Here is a 21,732-nt window from a genome sequence, read left to right as displayed (position 1 = left end):
CATCTTATCCCAACTAATTGGAGTTAGCTACACAAATCTTGTTCTGCCATTCCACTCTATCAAGGACCGTACTTTTAGTTAAACCATAAGTCATCAAGTCTTTTCTTAATACCTCCACCCACACCCTTATGGACCTTCCACTTGCCCATAGAGTCTTCAACTTGCACCAACTCACTCCTAACCGGCATAGTTCTTGGTCGTTGTTGCACATGACCAAACCATCTAAAGCCTACTTTCCCTCATCTTATTACCTATTGGTTCTAGTCATAATTTGCCTCGAATATATTCATTTCTAATTCTATCCTTCCTCATCATGCCATTCATCCATCCCATCATCCTCACTTTTGCATACTCATCCTTTGAACACGTTGTTCCTGACTTCCCAACATTCTGTACCATAAAGCATTACTTATACTTCACACATCTAGATCTATGCCCAACATTCCATCCAGTTAGGTCTATGAGTATGCCTACTCTCATTGATGGCGCAAATGCTTTGTTTCTGCCTCGAACCTTATAAACAGTGGTCATTGTTGAGGGTAGTGTTGTAAGTATCGACGATTTCGGCTGATATATCCCATGATATATCTTGTATCCCACATGTGTGATACGAAACACAGTCGTGGGATATATCCCACACCAATCCGGTGAGCATTTTCGATTTTTGCTCTCTCTTTCTCACTCTCTCTTTTTTGTAAATCATGTTAAATCAGTGTCAAATTGTTACAAATCCATGAATTTTCATGCTTGGGAGCTTCGATTTCAAGATTTGGAGGAGATGGGCCGAGTTGCAGAAGATTGAAAAAAATCAAAATTTCCCAATTTTTCGTAAATTGGTTTCAATCTGCATCCAAACATAAAATCAAACATGTATGTAACCTGATCTAGTGATTTTTCTTTTTCTTTTGAATGTATTACTCGTGTTTCCACACGTCTTCTTACATTTATAAATTATTTGAGTAGACTTTGAATATACTTGCATCAATTCAGTTAGACAACGCATAGATTAGGAGCCTAGACAAAGAAAACCTATTACGTGCACTTGCTTTCTGTAATGTTTTGATTTATAAGTGTGTATTTATGTCTTTTTTTAACAATCACTGAAGTTCCATTAAAAAATTCAACCAATTTTCCAATGTTTCTCCATGTTTCCAACAACAATGATACATTACGTGATACCACTGATATATCCCATGCGATAACTGATACATATCTGTATCCCAAGGGTGTGATACTTAACTTGATACCAATATTTTGAACATTGGTTGAGGGTACGGTTTGGTTGGATCTTTTGGGAAATCATAGACAACCAAATATCTTTGCTGTGGTCATCAGTTAAAAATTAAGGACATCGCAATTTTATGGTGGTGTTCTAAAGCTATTATTCTTACATTCAGTTTCCGTTTGTTTCCTGATGCCATTCTGGGTCCAGTTATGGTTGTTGATGCTTCTTCATGTATTTGAGATTGGATTATATGGATAAGGGCTGAACTACGGACATTAGCTTTCATGTGCGATGAGATGAGGGAACTGGTTTGAAAGATTAATATCTTTCTTTCCTCCACTAGAGATGAGGTTCATTGAGTGAAGGCTCTAGCACTGTCTGGGGTTTCATCGAGTGAAGGCTCTAGCACTGTCTGGGGTTTCATCGAGTGAAGGCTTTAGCACTGTCTGGGGTATCTCATGATATATTTGGCTTGCAAACTCTATTACATTGATGTAGCCCCTGCCAGGGGGCCATAATTCTCTTTCTTCCTTGCTCTCCTTTAATAAACTATCTTTAAAGTCTCTTTTCATAAAAAGGACATCATCACAATTTTAGGACCCTATAATGTTTTCTTTGCACAATGAACCATGTGTATATTATTCCCATTAGAATGTATACATTCATTGCTTCAACTAATAATATCCTTTTGTTCTTTCAGGCCAATTTTGCCCCCCCTCCTGTCACTACACAGACACCGGTTGGGTCATTTGTTCCTTCAACACCATATGCGCAATATCAGCAGCCTGCATTGAGTTCTCAGCCGTACCCAGTGTGTATTTTCTACCCTATTTGATGAACAATCAGTGTTTTAGAAAATTCTTAGATTCTTTTACTGCATTATCCAGTTCGTGGGCTCAAACATTGTCTCTTATATTTGTTGCAGGGAGCGTCTAACCCAGCATACCAAGCTGGGCCACTTGGATCTGCTTCACTAGGTGCTGGCCCGTCTCAAATGGGTTCACTTCCTGGCCACAGGTTGCCTCAAGTTGTGGCACCTACCCCCACACCTCACAGTTTTATGCCAGTAACTAATCCAGGCTTTGCTCCAAGGCTGGGCATGGGTCTGATGCAACCACCTAGTCCAACTCAGTCAGCTCAAGTGCAATCTGTGGTCGCACCTCCAGCCCCACCACCTATGGTTCAAACAGCTGATACTTCAAATGTGCCTGGTAATCTCTAATTCTCAGATAGTGTATACGTACTCTCTGGACTTAGAAATTTTTCTATGTTTTAAGCTAACCCTAAGTAGCAGTTTGCATAGTCTGATACCTCAACATGTTTAGGAAAGGTTCTGGGTGATGACGACATATAATCTATAGATGGATATCTCTCAAATGGTATCAACATCTATGAAAGCAGATAAACATCAACACAACTGCTATCGATGTTCAATTGTATGATCGTGGAGTTGGTCTTGCCTTGCTCCTAGCCCTTGGTATGTTGGAGTGGATTCTCCTTCTTGATGATTTGAGATGATCTAGAGATGTCATCCTAGGAGATGCAAGATTAGCAACTTTCTTTCAGGATCTAAGGTTCTCGACAAAACAATCTAATAGAAGACGGTCTGATCAACCAATAGGAGACCACAGATAGTCGCTATGCTTGTGATGTTCCAGCCATCATACTTCAAATTTGGCCCATATCAATTCCATTGGAGGGTCCAAATTAAACACCCAACCATTTAGATTAAACATGTGGATCATGTCGAGGGTCCAGGTTTGATCAGATGGAAGATTTGGACCATATCAAAGGTCCTAATTGGTATTTTGGATTAGATCAATGGTTCCATTGGACTGTGGTGTACATAAGTTCAGAGAGTTTATTATTTAATTTTATTGTTAGAATTAGTTGAACAATATGAACTCACCTCATGTACGTATGCAGTTATGGGAAGAACTGCACTTGGTCCGTAACAACCTAACTGGTGGTAGATGCCTTGGTGACAGGGTGGCAATTTTAACTTGTTAGGTTCTCTTTTGAGAAAATCGAATGGTGGTCGCATCACTTGAAGTATGAGGGGATTCTTAGATTGGGTTAATAGGAATGAGCTTGTGGACATTCTGATGGGTGGTATTTACTTGGTCTAATGGGTAAGAAAGGAATGTTATGTTGAAACTTGACTGGTTTTTGGTTTCATCTGAGTGGGTAGAAAAGTTTCCTCTAGTGCGGTAGAGAGGTCTTCTGAGTCCCACCTCCAATCGTTGTACGATTCTTCTGAAGTTCAAGAGAATGATTGGGCTCTGCAGTCGTTTACATCTGGTGAAGGCTTGGTGGTCATCTTTCATGGTGGAAGGTTGTGGGGGCTTTATCCTTTTCCAAAAACTCAGACTTATAATGGGAAAGATCAACTAGTGGAAGAAGAGGTGCTTGGGAACTGGGAAGCAGAATTGGAATCCATTCTCCATGACATTCAAGCCCTCAATGTTAAAAAAGAGAGGGTAGAGTTATCAGAGGAGAAGAACTGGAAAGAGAAGCTTATAACAAAATATAAGAACTAGTTGAAGAGGATATAAAATGGTGGCCAATGTCAAGAGTCATGTGCTTAAAGAGGTAGACAAGAATTATAATTTTTTCCATGGTGTTGCAAGTGCCAAGGCCAAAAATAACAAGATTCATAATGTGGTGTTGTATGGGGTTAGGGTGGAGTTAAAATCCAAGGCATGTGATACGGTTGTTCAGTATTTCTAGGATCTCCTCACAAGTGAGAGCTGGGTGCGGCCGAAGCATGCCAATCTGTCATTTAACGTAATGCCTGAGATGAGGCTACAACTCTTGAAAAAACCAGTCTTCGATGAGGAAACTAAGGTAGCAGTGGACACTATGGGTAGAGATAAGCTGCCAGGGCCGGATGGTTCCCCCTCGGCATTTTTTCAAGTGTTTTAGGATGTGGTGAAAGGTGACTTTATAGCATTCATTGTTGAGTTCTTTGATTGCGGATAGCTTTCGGCAGAGTTCCGTGCATCGTTCATAGCTTTAATTCGGAAGAGAGAAGGCATCGCCTGCGTAAAAGCCTTTAGGCCTATCAGTTTTATTGGAGGACCTTCCAAGATTTTAGCTAAACTTATGGCTTCAAGATTCTGCACGTTCTTGTGTAAGTAATTTCCAACACAAAAAGCATGTTTGTGGCAAGAAGACAAATCCTGGATGGTGCTTTAATCGCTCACGAATGCATCGACTCTTGCCACAGGGAAGGCAAGAAAAGTACACAATTTACTAGGTAGATATTGAAAAAGTATATGATCATGTAGAATAGGATTTCCTAGATTATATGTTGGGCTGGATGAGATGCATGCAAAGATGGGGAAAGTGGGTTCAGGAATGCATTAGGTCTGGGAAGTTCTTGATATCAGTAAACAGATCTTTGAAAGGGTTCTTCAAGGTATCAAGAGGGCCATGGTAGGGGGATCCACTGTCCGCCTTTCTGTTCGTGGTTGTAGCGGTAGCTTTAAGTAAGATGCTGGACAAAGGTTTTGAGGTGGCCTTTATAAGTCGGTTTAAGGTGGATAAAACAGTGTTCCAAGTCTACCATCTTCAATTTACCAATGATACTGTTCTATTTTGTGACATGGAAGAGGCCAAGTTGGACAATTTGAGGAGATTATAAGGTGCTTCGAAGTGGTGTCAGTTTTCAAGGTGAACATTCTCAAAAGTGCAATGTTGGGTGTTGGGATCTCAGCAAAAGTGGAGGAACTTGCAGGGGTGTTTGGATGTAGGGCAAGGTCATTTCCTTCAGCATAATTGGGCTTCTTTATGCATTGGAAAGCTTGCGAAGCTTTTGTTGGATAAGGTTATTGAAAGAGTTGAGAGGAAGTTGTCAAGGTGGAAAAGTCGACACCTTTCCTAGGAGGCAGAATTATTGAATCTCCCACTTTACTTCATGTCCCCTTTTAGATGCCTGAAATGAGTACTGGATAGGTTGGAAAACCTGAGGTGCGATTTCCTTTGGCATGGTGCTGAAGAGAACTAGAAATTCCATCTGTTGAAGTGGGAGAAGGTGTGCAAATCGTATGGGGAAGGGGGTGCTAGCATAAAAAGTCAAACGCTGCTAGGTAAATGGTTATGGAGCTTTGGTGGGAAGAGGGCTGGTTAGGGAGTATGTCGTTAAGGAGGGAGAATGGTGGACGAAGGACTTGTCTCTCTTTAGGGTGGCATTATGGAAATCTGTATTCAGGCTGCGGAGCAAGTTTAAGGAGGGGATGCAATTCTCTTTAGGAGATGGTAGGAGGATTCGGTTTTGAGAGGGCATTTAGATGGGTGAGTATCCATTTCGTGAAGAGTTTCCAAGAGCTAGTTTATCTTGAGAAGCAAACATTTTTATTGCTTTGCGCTGCTCGGTGTTAGTTGATGAGGTGGTGTGGTTGCTCAGGGCTGATCAGTTTGTTGAAGCAGCTCCAAGGCATTAGTCCTAATCTGGGTGTTACGGTGTATTGAAATGGAATGAATAAATAAGTCCTGTCAATTCAAGGTTAATTCATTCTAAAGGATGGTGTAATGGGACATCCTCAGGAGGGTGCAAGGGGCATACTTCCTTTGTTTGGCATTGTGGGGCTCCCCCTAAGGTAGTGGCTTTGTGTGGTTAGTGAGCAGGAATAAAGTGCTTACGGTCGATAATCTTTGGAATAGGAAGATGGTGATCACCAATATTTACTTGTATATGCAGAACGAGGAATTGATTGACCATCTCTTTATACATTCTCCCTTCGATTCGTGGTGGAGTTTGGTCTGTTCTGGGTGATGCTAGGCTCCATCAAGGGCTTATCTCGATATGGTGGGGGGAGCTGTGGGACTGGAAAGAAAGGGAGGTTGCTTTGGAAAATGGCCTTATTCAAGGTGTCCCGTATCGGTATCGGTTGGCGTAACGGTGCCCTCCGAAACCGATACGGATACGGGGGCGTAACGGCGATACGGGGGCGTAACGGCCCATAACGGCGCAATTTTTTTTTTTTTTTTGCCAAAAAAATATGAAAAAATATGGATTAAATCTGGAATATTTTAAGCATTCCAAATATGCATTCATTTATAAATTGGAACATGTTTATGGTGGTGTAACGGTCCACTCTTTGGTGAGAAGTTGTATCGGACTGTCTAATTAATTTTTTAACCAGGTAACTTGAATTTAACTACAAAATTCATATATTTAATTTTTTAAATATGTAATTTATATACTTAACAACTTGATATCATTTCACCCAATAGTTCTTTAAAAAAATGAAATTAAATTTAGGTAGATGGCGTTGCCAATTTGGGGCTGACTTGGAGGACCAATCTATTCTCCAAATCAGCCTCAAATTCATGTCATTTATTGTCATTATCCCACTTATAAATTGGTGGACATTTATTGGATAGTGAATCATAAAAAATAAAAAATAAATCAAAAGGCCCTATTTTAAAAAATAAAAGTTCACAAATTAACAATTAAAACTATTTAAATAATTTGATTTTGGCATTGTGAGTTAGCAATTGCAGTCCATAATTTAATTGTCAAATTTTAAGTTAATATATGTCTCGTGTACAATTTTTTAAGGCTTGAATTAAGAGAGACTCGGATGTAAAGTGCAGCACACGTGTCAAAATTTTTTGGGCCTCACCCGTGATGAATGTGTTATATCCATATCGTCCATCCATTTTGCCAAATAATTTTAGGGCATGAGCCCAAAAATGAGGCACATCCAAAGCTCAGATGGATTGCACCATAAAAAACAACAATAATTAAACGATCACCGTTAAAAATTTATTGGGGGCTAGAAAAGTTTTAGATCAAGCTGACATGTGTGTTTTCCCTTCATCCACGTCAATGTGACCCAAGTAACAAGTTAGATTGAAAATAAACATTACGGTGGACTTTAAGAAAATTTTAATGGTGAGCATTCTATAACCACTATTTCCTATGGTGTGGTCCACCTGAGATTTGGATATTACTAAGTTTTTGAATCCTGACCTAAAATGACGTGGCAAAATGGATGGACGATATGGATAAAATATATACATCATAGTGTGGCCCACTCGAGTCCGATTGGATGGAAAATAAACGTTACCGTGCGCACTACGAATATTTAACCTGAAAATCATTATCTCTGTTGCTATTTTTGGTGTGGTCCAGATGATCTCTGGATATAATTCATTTTTTAGGTGGTGATCTAAAATGATCTTTGAAAATAGATGAACGGTGTAGATGTAATAAATACATCACTGTGGGGCCATATAACTTTGATCTCCTTTGAACCGTTCGTACAACTCGGAGCTCGAGGAGTGTTAGCGATCGTCTTTGCGTGACACGTACCTACAGCAGGCAGCAGCTAGCTGCTGCAAACCAAAAAAAAAAAAAAACAGGAGAGAGGGAAACGAAAAGAAAAAAAGAGGGAAAGGGGGAAAGAAGAGATTGAGAGAGAGAGAGAGAGAGAGAGAGAGAGAGAGAGAGAGAGAGAGAGAGAGAGAGGAAGAAGAAGAAGAAGAGGAAGAAGCGGGGCAGGTCGCAGCTACAGCCGCAGCCACAGCCGTAGCTGGGCGCAGCCGCAGCCGCAGCTGCTCGAGGAGAAGAAGAAGAAGAAGAAGAAGAAAGAGAAGAAGAAGAAAAGAAAGGAAAAAAAGGTAGGTTTTTTTGTTTTTTGTTTTTTTTTTTTTTTCAGGGCCCGTAACGGCCGTTATGGCCCGTAACGGCCGTAACGAGCACAGAATTTCGTAACGGCCGTTTCGACCCCGTATCACGTAACGGGTCCCACCGTTACCGTTACGTATCGGCCGTTACGGCCGATACGTAACCGATTTGGGATACCCTACCTTATTGGCTGGGATTTAGGCTTTATAGGACGAGAGAAATAACTGGTGCTTTCGGAATTGGAGCACTTTACAGTTTCGATGGTTTTTGCTAGGGAAAATTGGATGTAATGGAATGGGCCTCAAAATTTAAGGCTCTTGTTGTCCCCTTTTGTCTGTCTCTTGGGCTGTCTTGTAGTCTCTTTTTTTGGCTGTGTTGGCCTTTCTTTAATAAAATCATTACCTTTCAAAAAAGAAAAAAGAGCTGACTAACTTGTTGAACAAAGTTTCCTTTTAGTATTTTTGTCACTTATTTTGTAGGCCATTTTTCAGGTATCAAAAATGTCTTTATGACATGAAATTAATCATGTTTGAAAGCCTGCAAACAGTCCACAATTCTTTAATTTGGATACCACCAAGTGAGTTACAGTCAATTTACAGGAAAAAGGAATGGTTGCGACAGGATCAGAGATGTTTCAGTCATTTTATATTTTATTGAAATAGATTATTAGGATTATAATGGATGATTAGGACAACATTAGGAGTTCTTTTTGATTTGAGAGAAAAAAAAGTATATAGATTAATACTATTTTATGGATAACCGATGGTGATTTGATTCAAAGTTGTTTCTCATTAGTTGCTTACAGTTTTCAGCTTATGTTGCTTTACTTCCTTTCTAGTTCGTTAGGACTAGAACCCGGTTGGATCCATATCAAGGGCCAAGGCTTCAGATTTAGGGAATTGTGGTGATTTTTTGTTGGGAAAATGGTCTAAGGGTTGTGACACAGCAACATTGAAAGATCTAAGACCTAGAAGAGGTAAGTAATGTAACTTACCAGATTAAGCTTCAGATTCCTACAAAAGTGTCACAAGGCAGATGAAAACTAGATAATGGACTGTTTGTAATTTTGTATGTACAAACAGCCTACTAGTATAACTAGTATTTGTCTATCTGAAACCTCCAAATTGATGGAAGAAAAATAGAAAATTAGCCCCTCTTCTGATAAGGGGTGAGGTTTAGGGTGAACTGGGGTTTAATATTGGGTTTAGGGTGCATTATCCTCAGACCTTGGTGCCACATTTATAGCTTTGATCCCGAACGAGGGAGCGGAAAGTATATTGGACTGCAGGCCCATAACTCTCTTGGGTGGGCCGTACAAGATCATCGCCAAGATTCTAGCATCGAGATTCAAACAAGCAATTGGGGGAGTTATTTCAAAGTCTCAAGGGGCATTTGTAGCGGGGAGGCAAATTACGGATAACGTGTTGGTGGCTCATGAAAGTATAGATGCTTGCCATAGGAGAAAGGAGGAGTGGTGTGTAAGTTGGATGTCCGAAAGGCATATGATCATGTTGATTGAGACTTCCTCGATTACATGCTTCGTCGTGTTGGATGTGGCAAGGGATTGTGGGCTTGGATTCATGAGTGTGTTGCATTGGCTAAGTTTTCGGTTTTGGTGAATGGATCGCCTAACGGGTACTTCTCGTCGTCTAGAGGGTTGGGGCAAGGAGATCCTTTATCCCCATATCTGTTTGTGGTAGTGATGGAAGCTCTAAGTAGGATGATTGAAAAAGGGGCGAAGGTGAAGCTAGTGAGGGGCTTCGTGATTGATAACTCTGATTTTCAATTGACTCATCATTAGTATGCGGATGATACGCTATTGCTCTATAAGGCCAATGAAGACTTGGTGGAGAATCTGCGTATGATTATCATATGTTTTGATGTAGTTTCGAGTCTTAGAATTAATATTGCAAAGAGTGAACTTTTGTGAGTGGGATTATCCATGGAAGAAGTGGCTGGTTTTGCATGTCTTTTCAGTTGCAGGGTAGGATTGTTCCCGTCCACTTACCTTGGGTTGCCTTTGTGTATAGGTAAACCTCCTAAGTATGTATCGGATAAGGTGATTGAGTGGTTTGTTAGGAAGCTTTCGCAACGGTGGACTAGATCTCTTTCTTTGAGGGGTAGCATTACTCTCATTAAGGCGACGATGTCAAATCTTCCTATTTATTTTACGTCCTTGTTTAAATGCCAAAAATCAGTTTTGGACAGATTGGAAAAATTAGAAGAGATTTTCTATGGAAGGGAGTAGAAGACAAGCACAAGTTTCATTTGATGAAGTGGGAGGAAGTATGTAAGCCTTGGGATCAAGGGGGCCCCGGGTTGAGAAGCCTGGAGGGGTCAAATGATGCATTGATAGGTAAATGGGTGTGGAGGTTTGGGGTGGAAGAGGGGTCCCTCTAGAGGGAGGTAGTGGGTCGAAAGTATGGGGTTGATGATGGGGGATGGTGAACGCGACCTTCATCTATGTATAGGTCTTCCATAGTGTGGAAACCGGTAGCTCGAATAAGGCATAAGGTGTGGGAAGGATTTGGGTTCTCTTTAGGGAATGGGTTGAAGATCAAGTTTTGGGATGACATTTGGGTGGGAGATCAAAAATTGGGGGAGCGGTTTCCTAGGATAACTAGGCCGGCGTTGGGGGAGGGGATTGTAGTGGCAAGCTGCTTTTCAATCTAAGGCGAGATCTGTTTCTAGGCACCACCGTGTAGGAGGAATTTACTCGATGAAGAGGTCGGGAGCTAGTGGGATTGTTGGACCTCCATAACGTGAGGTCAGTGTTATCATAACAGGATTCCATGTTATGGTTGAAAGATATAATTGACATATTTTCAGTTAGATCCTAATATAAGTTTTTGGAGGAAGGTGATAGCAATAGCGAGATAAGTTTGTTGGCAGAAGTTTGGCACCACAGTGCGCCTTCTAAGGTGGCAGCGTTTGCTTGGCTAGTAGGGTGTAACAAGGTTATGACAGTAGATAATCTCAGGAAAAGGAAAATGATTCTTCCCAATGTTTGTATTATGTGCTTAAGGCTAAGGAGACAGTGGATCACCTATTTATTTAGTCAAATAAATGCAAAAAAGATGCATCCATATTAAGTTTCTCTTTAATGAGGTTCTAAAAGAGTGTAACTCTTTAACTCGGGAAAACATTAGAGAAATATGGGGAAAATGATGGAATTTTTCAATGATGCTTCAAGAGATGCTAAAATACACACTTACATATTTAAGAATAAAAAACAAAAAACATGCATATTTGCATATTTAGGAATCAAATAATAAGTTTTACTTTAATGGGGCCTGAAAGCATATATTGTTCATGTAGGGAAACACTAGGGTAACATGAGGGAAATGGTGGATCCATCTATCTAACCATCTATCCATGCACGCACATACATACATACAAATACATATACATCACCATTCCGTCCACCCATGCATGCATGCACACACACACACACACACACACACACATCCATCCATCCATCCAAACATCCGTCCATGCATGCATAAATATACACACATACAAACATGCATTTCGTTATACAACCATGTGCCCATAAAAAATTTGAAATTCAACTTTTTTGAATAAACGGATATTTTGTGATATCGATGCATTGGTGATATTATCGTAATATTGTCGATACATTGGTGATACAAGCGGTACCTAGAATTTACACTCGAAAAGATTGGCAATACAAGTGATGCTGGGAATTTACATAGTTAAAAATATTGGCAATACTTAGTGATATATCAACAATACCTAAAATCTCTGATACTACTAGTGTTATTGGTGTGCCGAGCTGGAGATACGAATAATATTGTGGATACTCCGAACAATGCTCAACCCTACCAAAACCTTTCCCATTCTTAAATCTTGAAGGAAAAAAAAAATTCAAAACCAATCCTACTAAAACCAATCCACCCGAAGCTTTTCTTGCATATTGTTGCCTGGATCAATTGTCATACAAGCACCAGAAGAGTGACGACTTACAATCTTAGGATGGCTACTGAATCTCAGGATGAGAATTGTCCTTACAATGAGTTGCCAATTTGTATGCTATGTTAGCTTGAGTGCAAGTTCTTTCAAAGACGGTTCGAATCGATGCAACCAAATGGTCCCACAAGCCGATTAATTAGGATTTGCAGAATTCAATCGTTCAAATTGTCTTAATTGATGATTCGTGATATGGTGATCAATATGATGAGATTAATTGTCAGATTACACTATGGAGCTGAGAGGATCAACAGATGATCATTATATTTCTAGAAGTTAATTTGTTTTAGTTATTAGTGTTTGATTTGTTATTTAATAATTCTCTTTTTGTATTTTCTCACTTTCTTGGTTGGTCACTTTTGGGCACAAAAACATGTCCAAATGGCATGAAATTGGTCCCATTTGATAGCATATTGAATCAAGATCATGCAATTCTGATTCGTTTTTATTGAGTAATGACCCATTTACATAAGGCCCATATGATAGTGATAGTATTCGAGGGAAGTTTGGTCACTTTCTGTTATTAGGACTTCTCTACTTGGAAGTCCAGTGTTCGAAATATCGATACTATCAGCTGATATTATCGGTATCGCGGTTCGGCGACACGAAACCTTCGAAAGATACCAAGAAAGTAAAAAAAATTACTCCAAATATCATTCGAGAGAGCGTTATTATCTAAAATAATAATAATAATAAATAAATAAATAAAAACGGAAAAAATAAAAATAAAAATATAGAGAAACTTTCAGTAGGTGGATTTCGATACTTGTACAAGAGATCGCCATGATCTGAAGCTTCCCTTTGGCGGGCCACTCGAATCAAAGCATTGTTCGTAGGTTAGTGCAAACAAAATCTCTGATTTGGGAGAGATTTTAGGGTTTCGAAAGGCTGAAACCCTCTCTGCTTCGAAAAAAAGGGCTTCCGAGCCTTTTTATGGAAATTGAGTTGGCTGGTGTACCGCACACCACCGAGCCGACTGGTGTGTTGACGTCACCAAGTTCTGTGGGTCCCATCATGAGGTATGTGTTATATTCAAACCATTCGTCCATTTGGCGAGCTCGTTGTGAGGCTTGAGCTTAAAAATAAGACGGATCCAAAGATCAAGTGGACCACACTGCAAACGGTAGGGGGAGATTGAACGTTTACCATTGAAACCCTTTTAGGGTCACAGAAGTTTTAGATCAATATGATATTTGTTTTTCCTCTTCATCCAAATCTATGTGACTTAATGAACAAATTGGATGGAAAATAAATGTTATGGTGGGCCCTACGAATGTTTTAATGGTGAGAATCAGCCCCCACTGCTATTTGTGGTGTGGTCCAGTTGAGCTTTGGATATTGCTCATTTTTGTGCCCATGATCTAAAATGATCTCTCTAAATGCATGAACGGTGTAGATATAATAAATACATTATTGTGGGGCCATGTAACTTTGAATCGTTCGTACAACTCGAGTTAGAGGAGCGTCATAGTCCGTCTTCGCAGTGTGGTGGGAAGCGGATCGCGTAGTGAGTAGTGTACTGCATAAACTCTGTGGGGCCCACTATAATTCGTGTATTTTATCCACTCTAGCCATCCATTTTACCGTATAATTTTATGGCTTTAGTCCAAAAAATGAAGCATATCCAAAGCTCAAGTGGACCACACCACAGAAAACAGTGCAAATTGAACATCTACCAAAAAAAAAATCCTTGGGGGCCGAAGAAGTTTTGGATCAAGATGATATTTGTTCTTTTCCTTCATCCATGTCTTTGTGATCTTATGAACAAGTTGGATGAAAAATAAACATCACTGTAGGCCCTAGGGAGGTTTCAACAGTGGAAGTCATTATTCCTATTGTTTCCTGCAGTATGGTCCACTTGAGCTTTGGATATGTTTCAAATTTGTGCTCAACCCCTAAAATGAGCTGGAAAAACGGATGGACAACGTGGATAAACCATGTACATGCACGGTGGGCCCAACAGAGTTTACTCAGTACTATACGAGGTGCAGGGAGCGGATTAGGTGAGACCCCACCTCACCCAAGACCGTACAGCCCTAATGTGGGGCCTAACTTGACCTGTGTATTCTGTATCCACTTCGTCCATCCGTTTTTTCAGATCATTTTACAACATGATCCCAATAATTAAGAAGATCCAATTATTAGGTGGACTATACTCAAGGAAACAATGGTTAGTTGAACACGGTACCATTAAAAACTTCTTAGGGTTTACCTTAATTTTTCCTACATTTTATTAGGCATCCAATCTGCTGATAACTTCACGTAAGTTTGAATGAAGAGAAAAAACAATTATTAGCTTGATCCAAAACTTTTGTGGCCCACTAATGGTCAATCTTCATTGTTACCTATGGTAATGGTATGGTCTACTTGATTATTGGACCTGCTTCATTTTTTTGGATAATGTCCTAAAATGATATGGAAAAACGGATGGACGGGGTGGATATTGAATATAGTTGTCTTAGTTCAATGGGACAACTTATAGCTTAGACCCTATACAAAGGAAACCTATTATGTGTAGGGGTGTACATCGAGTCGAACCGAGTCGAGTTGGCCTCAGCTCGACTCGATTCGGCCACTGGCTGACCTCAGCTCGAACTCGGCTCGACTCGGTCCTCAAGCTTGACTGGCTAGCTCGGCTCAGTTTGGTCAGTAGCTCGGGCCAGTTCTAGCCGAGTTCGAGCCAAGATCGAGCCGAGTTCCCTGTGCGGCATTTTCATAAACACCTGGATTGCACCTTCAAAATTCCACTGTATGTAAAGCAGCAGCAATGGGTTTTACAAGTATTTTATCAAACACCTTCTAAACAACATAAAAATCAATAATAATAATAATAAAAGGATATACATACCTTCCTTGCCACCAGCCACACTTCGTTGAGTCATTTCATCAAACACTTTGAGCAACATCAATATCAAAGTAACCGAGTCACCGAACTAGTTCGATTCGAGCTGGGTTCGATTTGAGTCAAGTCGAGTTGGGGCTAGCTCAAACTCATTTTCGAGCTCAAAAATCAGCTTGACTCAGCTTGAACTCAGCTTCGAACCAAGTCAAATCGAGCTTTTTCGAGTCAAGTTGAGCGTACACCTCTAATTATGTGCATTTATTTATTTATTTATTTTTGAGATTTTATGATTTAAAAGTGTGTATTAAGGTCTTTTTTAATAATCCCTAAAGTTTCATTGAAAAATTCATCCATTTTCCTAATGTTTTCCCATGTTTCCCAAAAAGTGCGTTAAATTATGCGATACAAATGATATATCCTGTGCGATAACCGATACGTATCTGTATCCCAAGGGTGTGATACATTGCGCGATAACGATATTTCGAACAATGGTTAAGCCTATATATGGCTATGTTGTGAAGGTAGGGGGATTATTATTATGATTATGGAATAAAAAATTCAGTTTTTAGCTTTCTTTTGTTGTTTATATTTGGAATAATATTTGGAGGGGAGGTTTTTCAGTATCTAGCATTCATATGTGGCTATGCTATGAAGGTAGATGGATTATTATTATGATTATGGAATAAAAATTCAGTTTTCAGGTTTCTTTCGTTGTTTTTATTTGGAATAAGATTTGGAGAGGAGGTTTATCAGTGTCTAGCATTCGGCTAGAGGATTGTTGGGTTCTTTCGAACAATCTTTCTTTTCTTTGATCTATTTGCATCCCCTTTCAAGGTTTGCATTACCCGAGTTTTAGATTGAGCTGATTTTTGGGGACGGAGTTTGTTGAGGTGACACATCTGATGGACAGGTTGGATTCCATGAACATATAACTGGTTCCCACCTCTGGCTGGTACCACTGTATAGTTAGAGTGGCACTGGTACAACTGGATCGTGTGATAAAATGGGTGGCTTGGTTGTTGAGGGTGGCTCTAGCAATGTGATAAAATGGGTTTCTTCAGGGATTTGACTCAGAAACTTGCTCTCTTTTATCTCTGAAATTAGATCCCTTGTTAACAGGAGGCTTGTACTCTCCGATGTCCCTAAAGTCACAGTGGCCCTGGTACAACTGGAGCACGTGATAAAATGGGCAGCTTCGTTGTTGAGGCCGGCTCTAGCAATGTGATAAAATGGGTTTCTTCAGGGATTTGACTCGAATCTCGCTCTCCTTTATCTCTGAAATTAGATCCCTTGTTAACAGGACAGTTGTACTCTCTGATATCCCTAAAGTCAGTAGCCCTGGTACAACTGGAGCACGTGATTAAATGGGTAGCTTGGTTGTTGAGGGCAGCTGTAGCAATGTGATAAAAATGGATTTCTTTGGGTGATTCAAGTCCTTGGAATATCGCTCTCTTTTTATTTCCAAAATGAGGACCCTTGTTTACAGGAGGTTGTACTCTCTCCTATCCATAGAGAGGCTAATGATATTGCCTATTCTCTTGCCAAAGAGGGTGTGATGAGAGGGCCACAAAAATTCAGCTCATTCTTGCATCTTTATTGATGTATTTTCTTGCCTTTATGTTTTATAAATAAAAATCACCACCTTTTGATGGGAACCAGCTGAAAAACTGCTCCGGTGAACTGTTTTGGTCACCTTTTGTCTTTTAAAATTATATGCTTACCCAATAGGAGCTCAACCCATGACATTCTGTCAATTATCATTGACCTTATCCACTACACGGCTACACCTGGTATTTTGCTTCATTATTATTTTGATTGCATGGTAACCCGATGTCTCATGTCAGAACGGGTTGACCTGGTTGGGCTAAAATTAGAGGTGTACACGAGTCGAACCGAATCGAGCTTGGCACAGCTCTACTCGGATCGGCCACTAGCTGACCCCAGCTCGAACTCGGCTCGGCTCGGTCCTCAAGCCTGACTAGCCAGCTCGACTCGGTTTGGTCAGCAACTCGGGCGAGTTCAAGCTGAGTTCGAGCCATGATTGAGCCGAGTTCACCTGTGCAGTATTTTCACAAACACATGGACTGCACTTTCAAATTCTAACTGTATGTAAAACAGCAGCAGCGGTTTTATAGGTATTTCATCAAACACCTTGTAGGCAACATCAAAATTAAGAAAAAAGAGTATTTGTTTCATATACATACCTTCCTTACCACCGGCTGACACTTCGTTGAGTCATTTCATCAAACACTTGGTGAGCAAGATCAATATCAAAGTAATCGAGTCACTGAACTGGTTCGATCCGAGTTCGATTCGAGTTGGGGTTCAATCTGAGTTGATTCGAGCTTGGGCAAGCTCGAACTCGGTTTGAAATTTTTTCAAGATAAACAAAATCAGTTCGTCTCGGCTCGAACTCAGTTTCGAACCAAGATGAATCGAGCTTTTTCGAGTCGAGTCAAGCGAGCTAACTGAGTTAACTTGGTTTTTGTACAGCCCTAGCTAAAATGCCCACAAAAACAGGTCAGTGTGCCTGGTCTGGGTTTTAAACATTGGTTCTGTCACCATCACCCCAACCACCACCACCACCACCACCACCATCATAGCTTTGTCCCAGCTATTTGGGGCTGGCTTTACTAATTCCTATCAGAGCCCCTTTCCTTTGTAAGTGAACAATCCTTTATATCCCTTCCCAAGAACCTTGTTCTCATGCATGGCACCTCTCTGTACATGCAAAATCATGAATATGTGCGTCTGATATTTTCTTTTGTTTTGAATGATTACAGCTGAGCTGAGGCCTGTCATCACTACATTGACGAGACTTTACAATGAGATATCAGAGGCACTTGGTGGTTCACGTGCAAATCCAGCTAAAAAGCGTGAGATGGAGGACAATTCAAGGAAAATCGGGTCCTTATTTGCAAAACTTAATAGTGGGGACATATCTCCCAATGCCGCCTCTAAGCTCAGTCAGCTCTGCCAAGCTTTGGACTCGGGGGACTTTGCTGGCGCCCTACACATCCAGGTACACCTTGATGAATTTCTCCCAACAATATATATATTTTAATATATATATATATTAAAATGAAAAAAAAAAAAAAAACACGGAGATTTTTAAAGGGCTCCAAATGGAGGCACTTTTTTTTTTCCAGCCCGTCCTTTCGTATGCTCATTTGGTGGTCCCGTAGTTGGATCCTGATGCTTCAGAAATTTCTCGCATCAGGCAATTTGATTTGTTCTATTTTTTTGCCTGAATTTTTTCCCTTGTTTTGGAAGTTATTTTTTGGCTGGAAATTGAGTGGTAAAAAAATATAGGCAGAACTTCATATACAATGAGAAAGGTCCACCTATTAAATGGCTGAGAAGTTATTTTTTATCCATTAGCCAACCACAGTGGCTGAACAGATTGACAATCTGCCTAACTGAAAGGTGGGCCTTGTTGAGTATGATTATGATTACAAAAGTGCTCTTAACTTGATCCAAGCATTGGCTAGTGCATCATTTGTCAGCAATCAAACAACAACCAATGTTCGTCTATCCAAATCACCGTGTCTGCAGAACAGCAAGTAATTGTTTTCCCCCTCTCACAAACAGGTGCTTCTGACAACAAGTGACTGGGACGAATGTAACTTCTGGCTTGCAGCGCTCAAGCGGATGATCAAGACAAGGCAGAATGTCAGATGAAACTAAGGGTACATAGTCCACTAGGATGGAACCAACTGCATCTTATTTTCTGCAGGAATGGCATGTTCATGGCGATGTACTGTTCATTGCCTCCGTGTACACAAGCTTCCCTTTTTGCACCACAAATTGCAGGGTTTGCCTTCTCAATTCCTTCCCAGTCCTGAGTAACACCAGTCTCACCATCTATCCAACCTTTTGCCACTAAAGCAGTTGCAAAGAACAGATTAGTTACTTGCTGAACAGGAGGGCATTGTGGAGCTCACCTAGTGATTATTTTGATAGTTTTATTTTTATAGTTATGGGTGATTTGTTTCTTCTTCTTCTTCCTATTCTTTTTCCTTGTTCCTTCTTTCTTTTATTATTATTTTTTTAATTTTGTTCTTTTTAGATGGTAGTTACATGTTTTGCTTTACAATTTCAGTTATTAGCGTTTTGAGCTGTGAGATGTATATGCTGCAAAGTAGAATGTTTAAACTTGCTTTAGCTGCGCTTCCATGCGTGTAGCATATACTGGTAATGAAACCTTTGTGGATTCTTTTACCTTGACATACAGGTTTCAAGGATGGTTTTGTGGAATAGTTTGCAATTTACAATGGCTATGCATGTGAACAACTTGCAGTGGCATTTTGTTCGGATGTTGATGGCACAGTATTGTGTGAGGAAGCTACTTCCATTGACTTCGGAAATGAGGGAAGATGACATGGTTTTGGAGATCCAAACTATTCATTGCAGTCCACTCAACTGCATTCCAGTGGGGTCATATCAACCCAAAGATTCTAATGAGTTGACACTTGATTTGATATGTAATAATTGAATTAGATTAATTTTAAGTAGTAAGTATTTGCAATAGTTTCAGACACTACAAGAAATTACAATAATAATAATCTAAGTTGTCCAAATTAAACAAATGCGCTGGTCTATGGTGGTGTTTGTCATGGATTGTTCATTTGGAAGACCAGGCTAGCATTCTTAAGGATGGAGTGATGCAACTATACAATGGATCAAAATGGGGAGGCTGAAGGTGACTTGTTTGCCTGGTCAAATCAAACATTCAATTGGACGAGCCTCTTCACTTCCCGGATCCAATGGCATTGGGTGACAGCTGATGAGCATGGCCTTGATCGAATAGTGCACATCATGATTGGCATATAATCTCTCTGCACATTTCGTCCTCTCTCTCTCTCTCTCTCTCTCTCTCTCTCTCTCTCATACGCACATACACTTGTTGTGAACAATGCATTCTTCTCCAATGGTAGCTCCTCCTATCTAGCGTACACGTGCCGGTTGTTCCTCAGTAGTTGTACAGCATTCATTTCCTTTGTGATCATAACTCAAGCACCCAACAACCATGGTTTAATAAAAAAATTCATTTGAACCATGAGAGAGTGAACCTTTTGTGCACAGAACACACGGGTTCATCATGGAAAAAGACAATGCTACCATATGGTAGATAAAAAGCAACTCGTGTCTAACACATTGTCGTGAGAAGCATGCACATCCACAGGTGGGAGTCAATTCCCAAGATTGTACTAACACGAACGCCTCCTGACATAGGTCAGGGTAAATTACAATGCCCATCTTCCTCCCATTGACTAAGTAAGACAACCATCTTAAGTCACTTGCTGTGTGGCACAAATGCGTTTTAGGGATCTTTGTGAGCTGATTGATCAAGTTATCTACATACATTGCTTACATGCACCTTTTGATTGGTATCTTCTGTGTAAGGCCTTAGAACCAATTAATTTGGTGATAAAATATTCACAGTAGTAATTCTACCCTTCATCACACTCCTAACCAAGCGGAATAAGGACATATCCTTCTTTAATTTCATTAATGCGATTAGGAGAATTGTACCAAACTTGTGACTCATCAGATGCCACCAAGTGATACAACCAGAGTGGTTGCTCTCATCACAACTATTTAGTACTTGATAATGAAAGATATAAGATTAAGATATGTGATGATAATATACTGTACATGGTCATAATTCCATCTTATGAGATCTCCATGAGGCACCGGTAAAGACTTGTACTCAATTCCTTTTAATGGAATTCATGTGACAGTTGCACAGTATTTTTCTCAAGGTTTTCGGTTGGAATCCAATAGCATTCTCCCTAACATACTAACATAGAATAACTTAGAGAATTGAGAGAATCAATCGCATCTCCGTCATGAATTACATACATGACGATAGAACGGTGCAAAGTGGATCTAAAGAGGATTAACCAATTATATAAAATATTAAACCACCATTTTTCAAAGGAACAACTAATCAGTTCTAATGAAATGAAGTCTTAATTTAAAATTTAAAAATAATAATAATAATAAAAATCATATATATGAACTCGGGCCATCCACTCTAAACTAGGTCCTCCACTAGCATTACTCTACTACTATGCTTCCATCTTGCCATGCCCCTTTGCTTCTAGTGTTGAAATTGTGCCATAAAAAACTAGGTGCACCCTTATCAACTGGCCATGTGGATGAGATATGGTTGATCTTAGTCGTTGATCTTGATGGCCGTCGGTCCTATTGGATAATGAGATATGCCTTAGATAATATCTAATATTGCCTTAGACTTATATGATATGGGTTGTGTTATGAGTTATTCTTCTTGAGAACTCGAGATTGGATACAATGGTCACTCATTGATATAGTTGTGTTCCATGAATCTCAATACCCAAATTAGCCATGACCAGCATAAATACTTGAGACGCATTTGTAGACGTTATGTTTGAAATATATAGTAATCATGTATGGAGGAATTGACTTGGGTCAGGATGGAAGGTATCCATCATTTGAAGTTGACTTGGGGTTGATTGTTCCTTGCCCCTTACCTATACCAAATTATGATGATAGGTTTTATGCCAAGAATACTGAGGAACATAACTTTTCTCCACATTCACAATCAAAACCTGTCCATTTTAAGGCCTCCATGAACGTTCATATCAAGTTTCTAAACAGAAATCTCAGCAAGAAGGTTTAGATTGTACATGTAACGACGACAAGGTTTCGTAGAACTGAATTTGATTCTGATGTAGATCCTCCAACCTAGGAGGTCTCTCCCTGATCTATCCTAGTGCGTAGAGTTGAGATCACCCTTGTCAAATCCTCTGATAGGTGTCGAGGTTGATGCATGTTGTCCACAAAGTATACCACAAGTGATCACACATGTTGATGGAGAAGGAGAAGATTGGAGATGATTTCCCCTCTAAAATACTCTTTTCTTTCTCTCCATATGTCCCAAGAGGTGGATACATCTATGGCTCTATCATTGCATTCATTTCCTTTAGGATATGATCATATATACAAGGAGGGATTAGGGTTTTAGGGGTGCATCCGATATGATGCTTTGCC

General features: G+C 40.0%; 1 protein-coding gene across 2 annotated transcripts in view; it reads left to right on the top strand.

Moving 5' to 3' along the window:
- LOC131227102 (protein transport protein SEC31 homolog B-like) overlaps positions 1–20,706 on the top strand; it is a 105,231-nt gene extending 84,525 nt beyond the window's left edge. The window contains exons 19-22 of one of the 2 annotated variants that reach the window (XM_058222809.1): positions 1,926–2,036; positions 2,151–2,436; positions 17,478–17,716; positions 18,929–20,706. In XM_058222809.1, coding sequence (XP_058078792.1) covers positions 1,926–2,036; positions 2,151–2,436; positions 17,478–17,716; positions 18,929–19,189 — 897 coding nt within the window. In that variant the 3' untranslated portion in view covers positions 19,190–20,706. The other variant, XM_058222810.1, reaches the window with a different exon arrangement.
- Positions 20,707–21,732: the final 1,026 nt, after the last annotated feature.

This window comes from Magnolia sinica, chromosome 15, assembly GCF_029962835.1.
Source record: "Magnolia sinica isolate HGM2019 chromosome 15, MsV1, whole genome shotgun sequence".
Classification (NCBI taxonomy): domain Eukaryota; kingdom Viridiplantae; phylum Streptophyta; class Magnoliopsida; order Magnoliales; family Magnoliaceae; genus Magnolia; species Magnolia sinica.
Note: the sequence above shows the minus strand (reverse complement) of the source record. Positions and strands in the feature narration are given on the sequence as shown.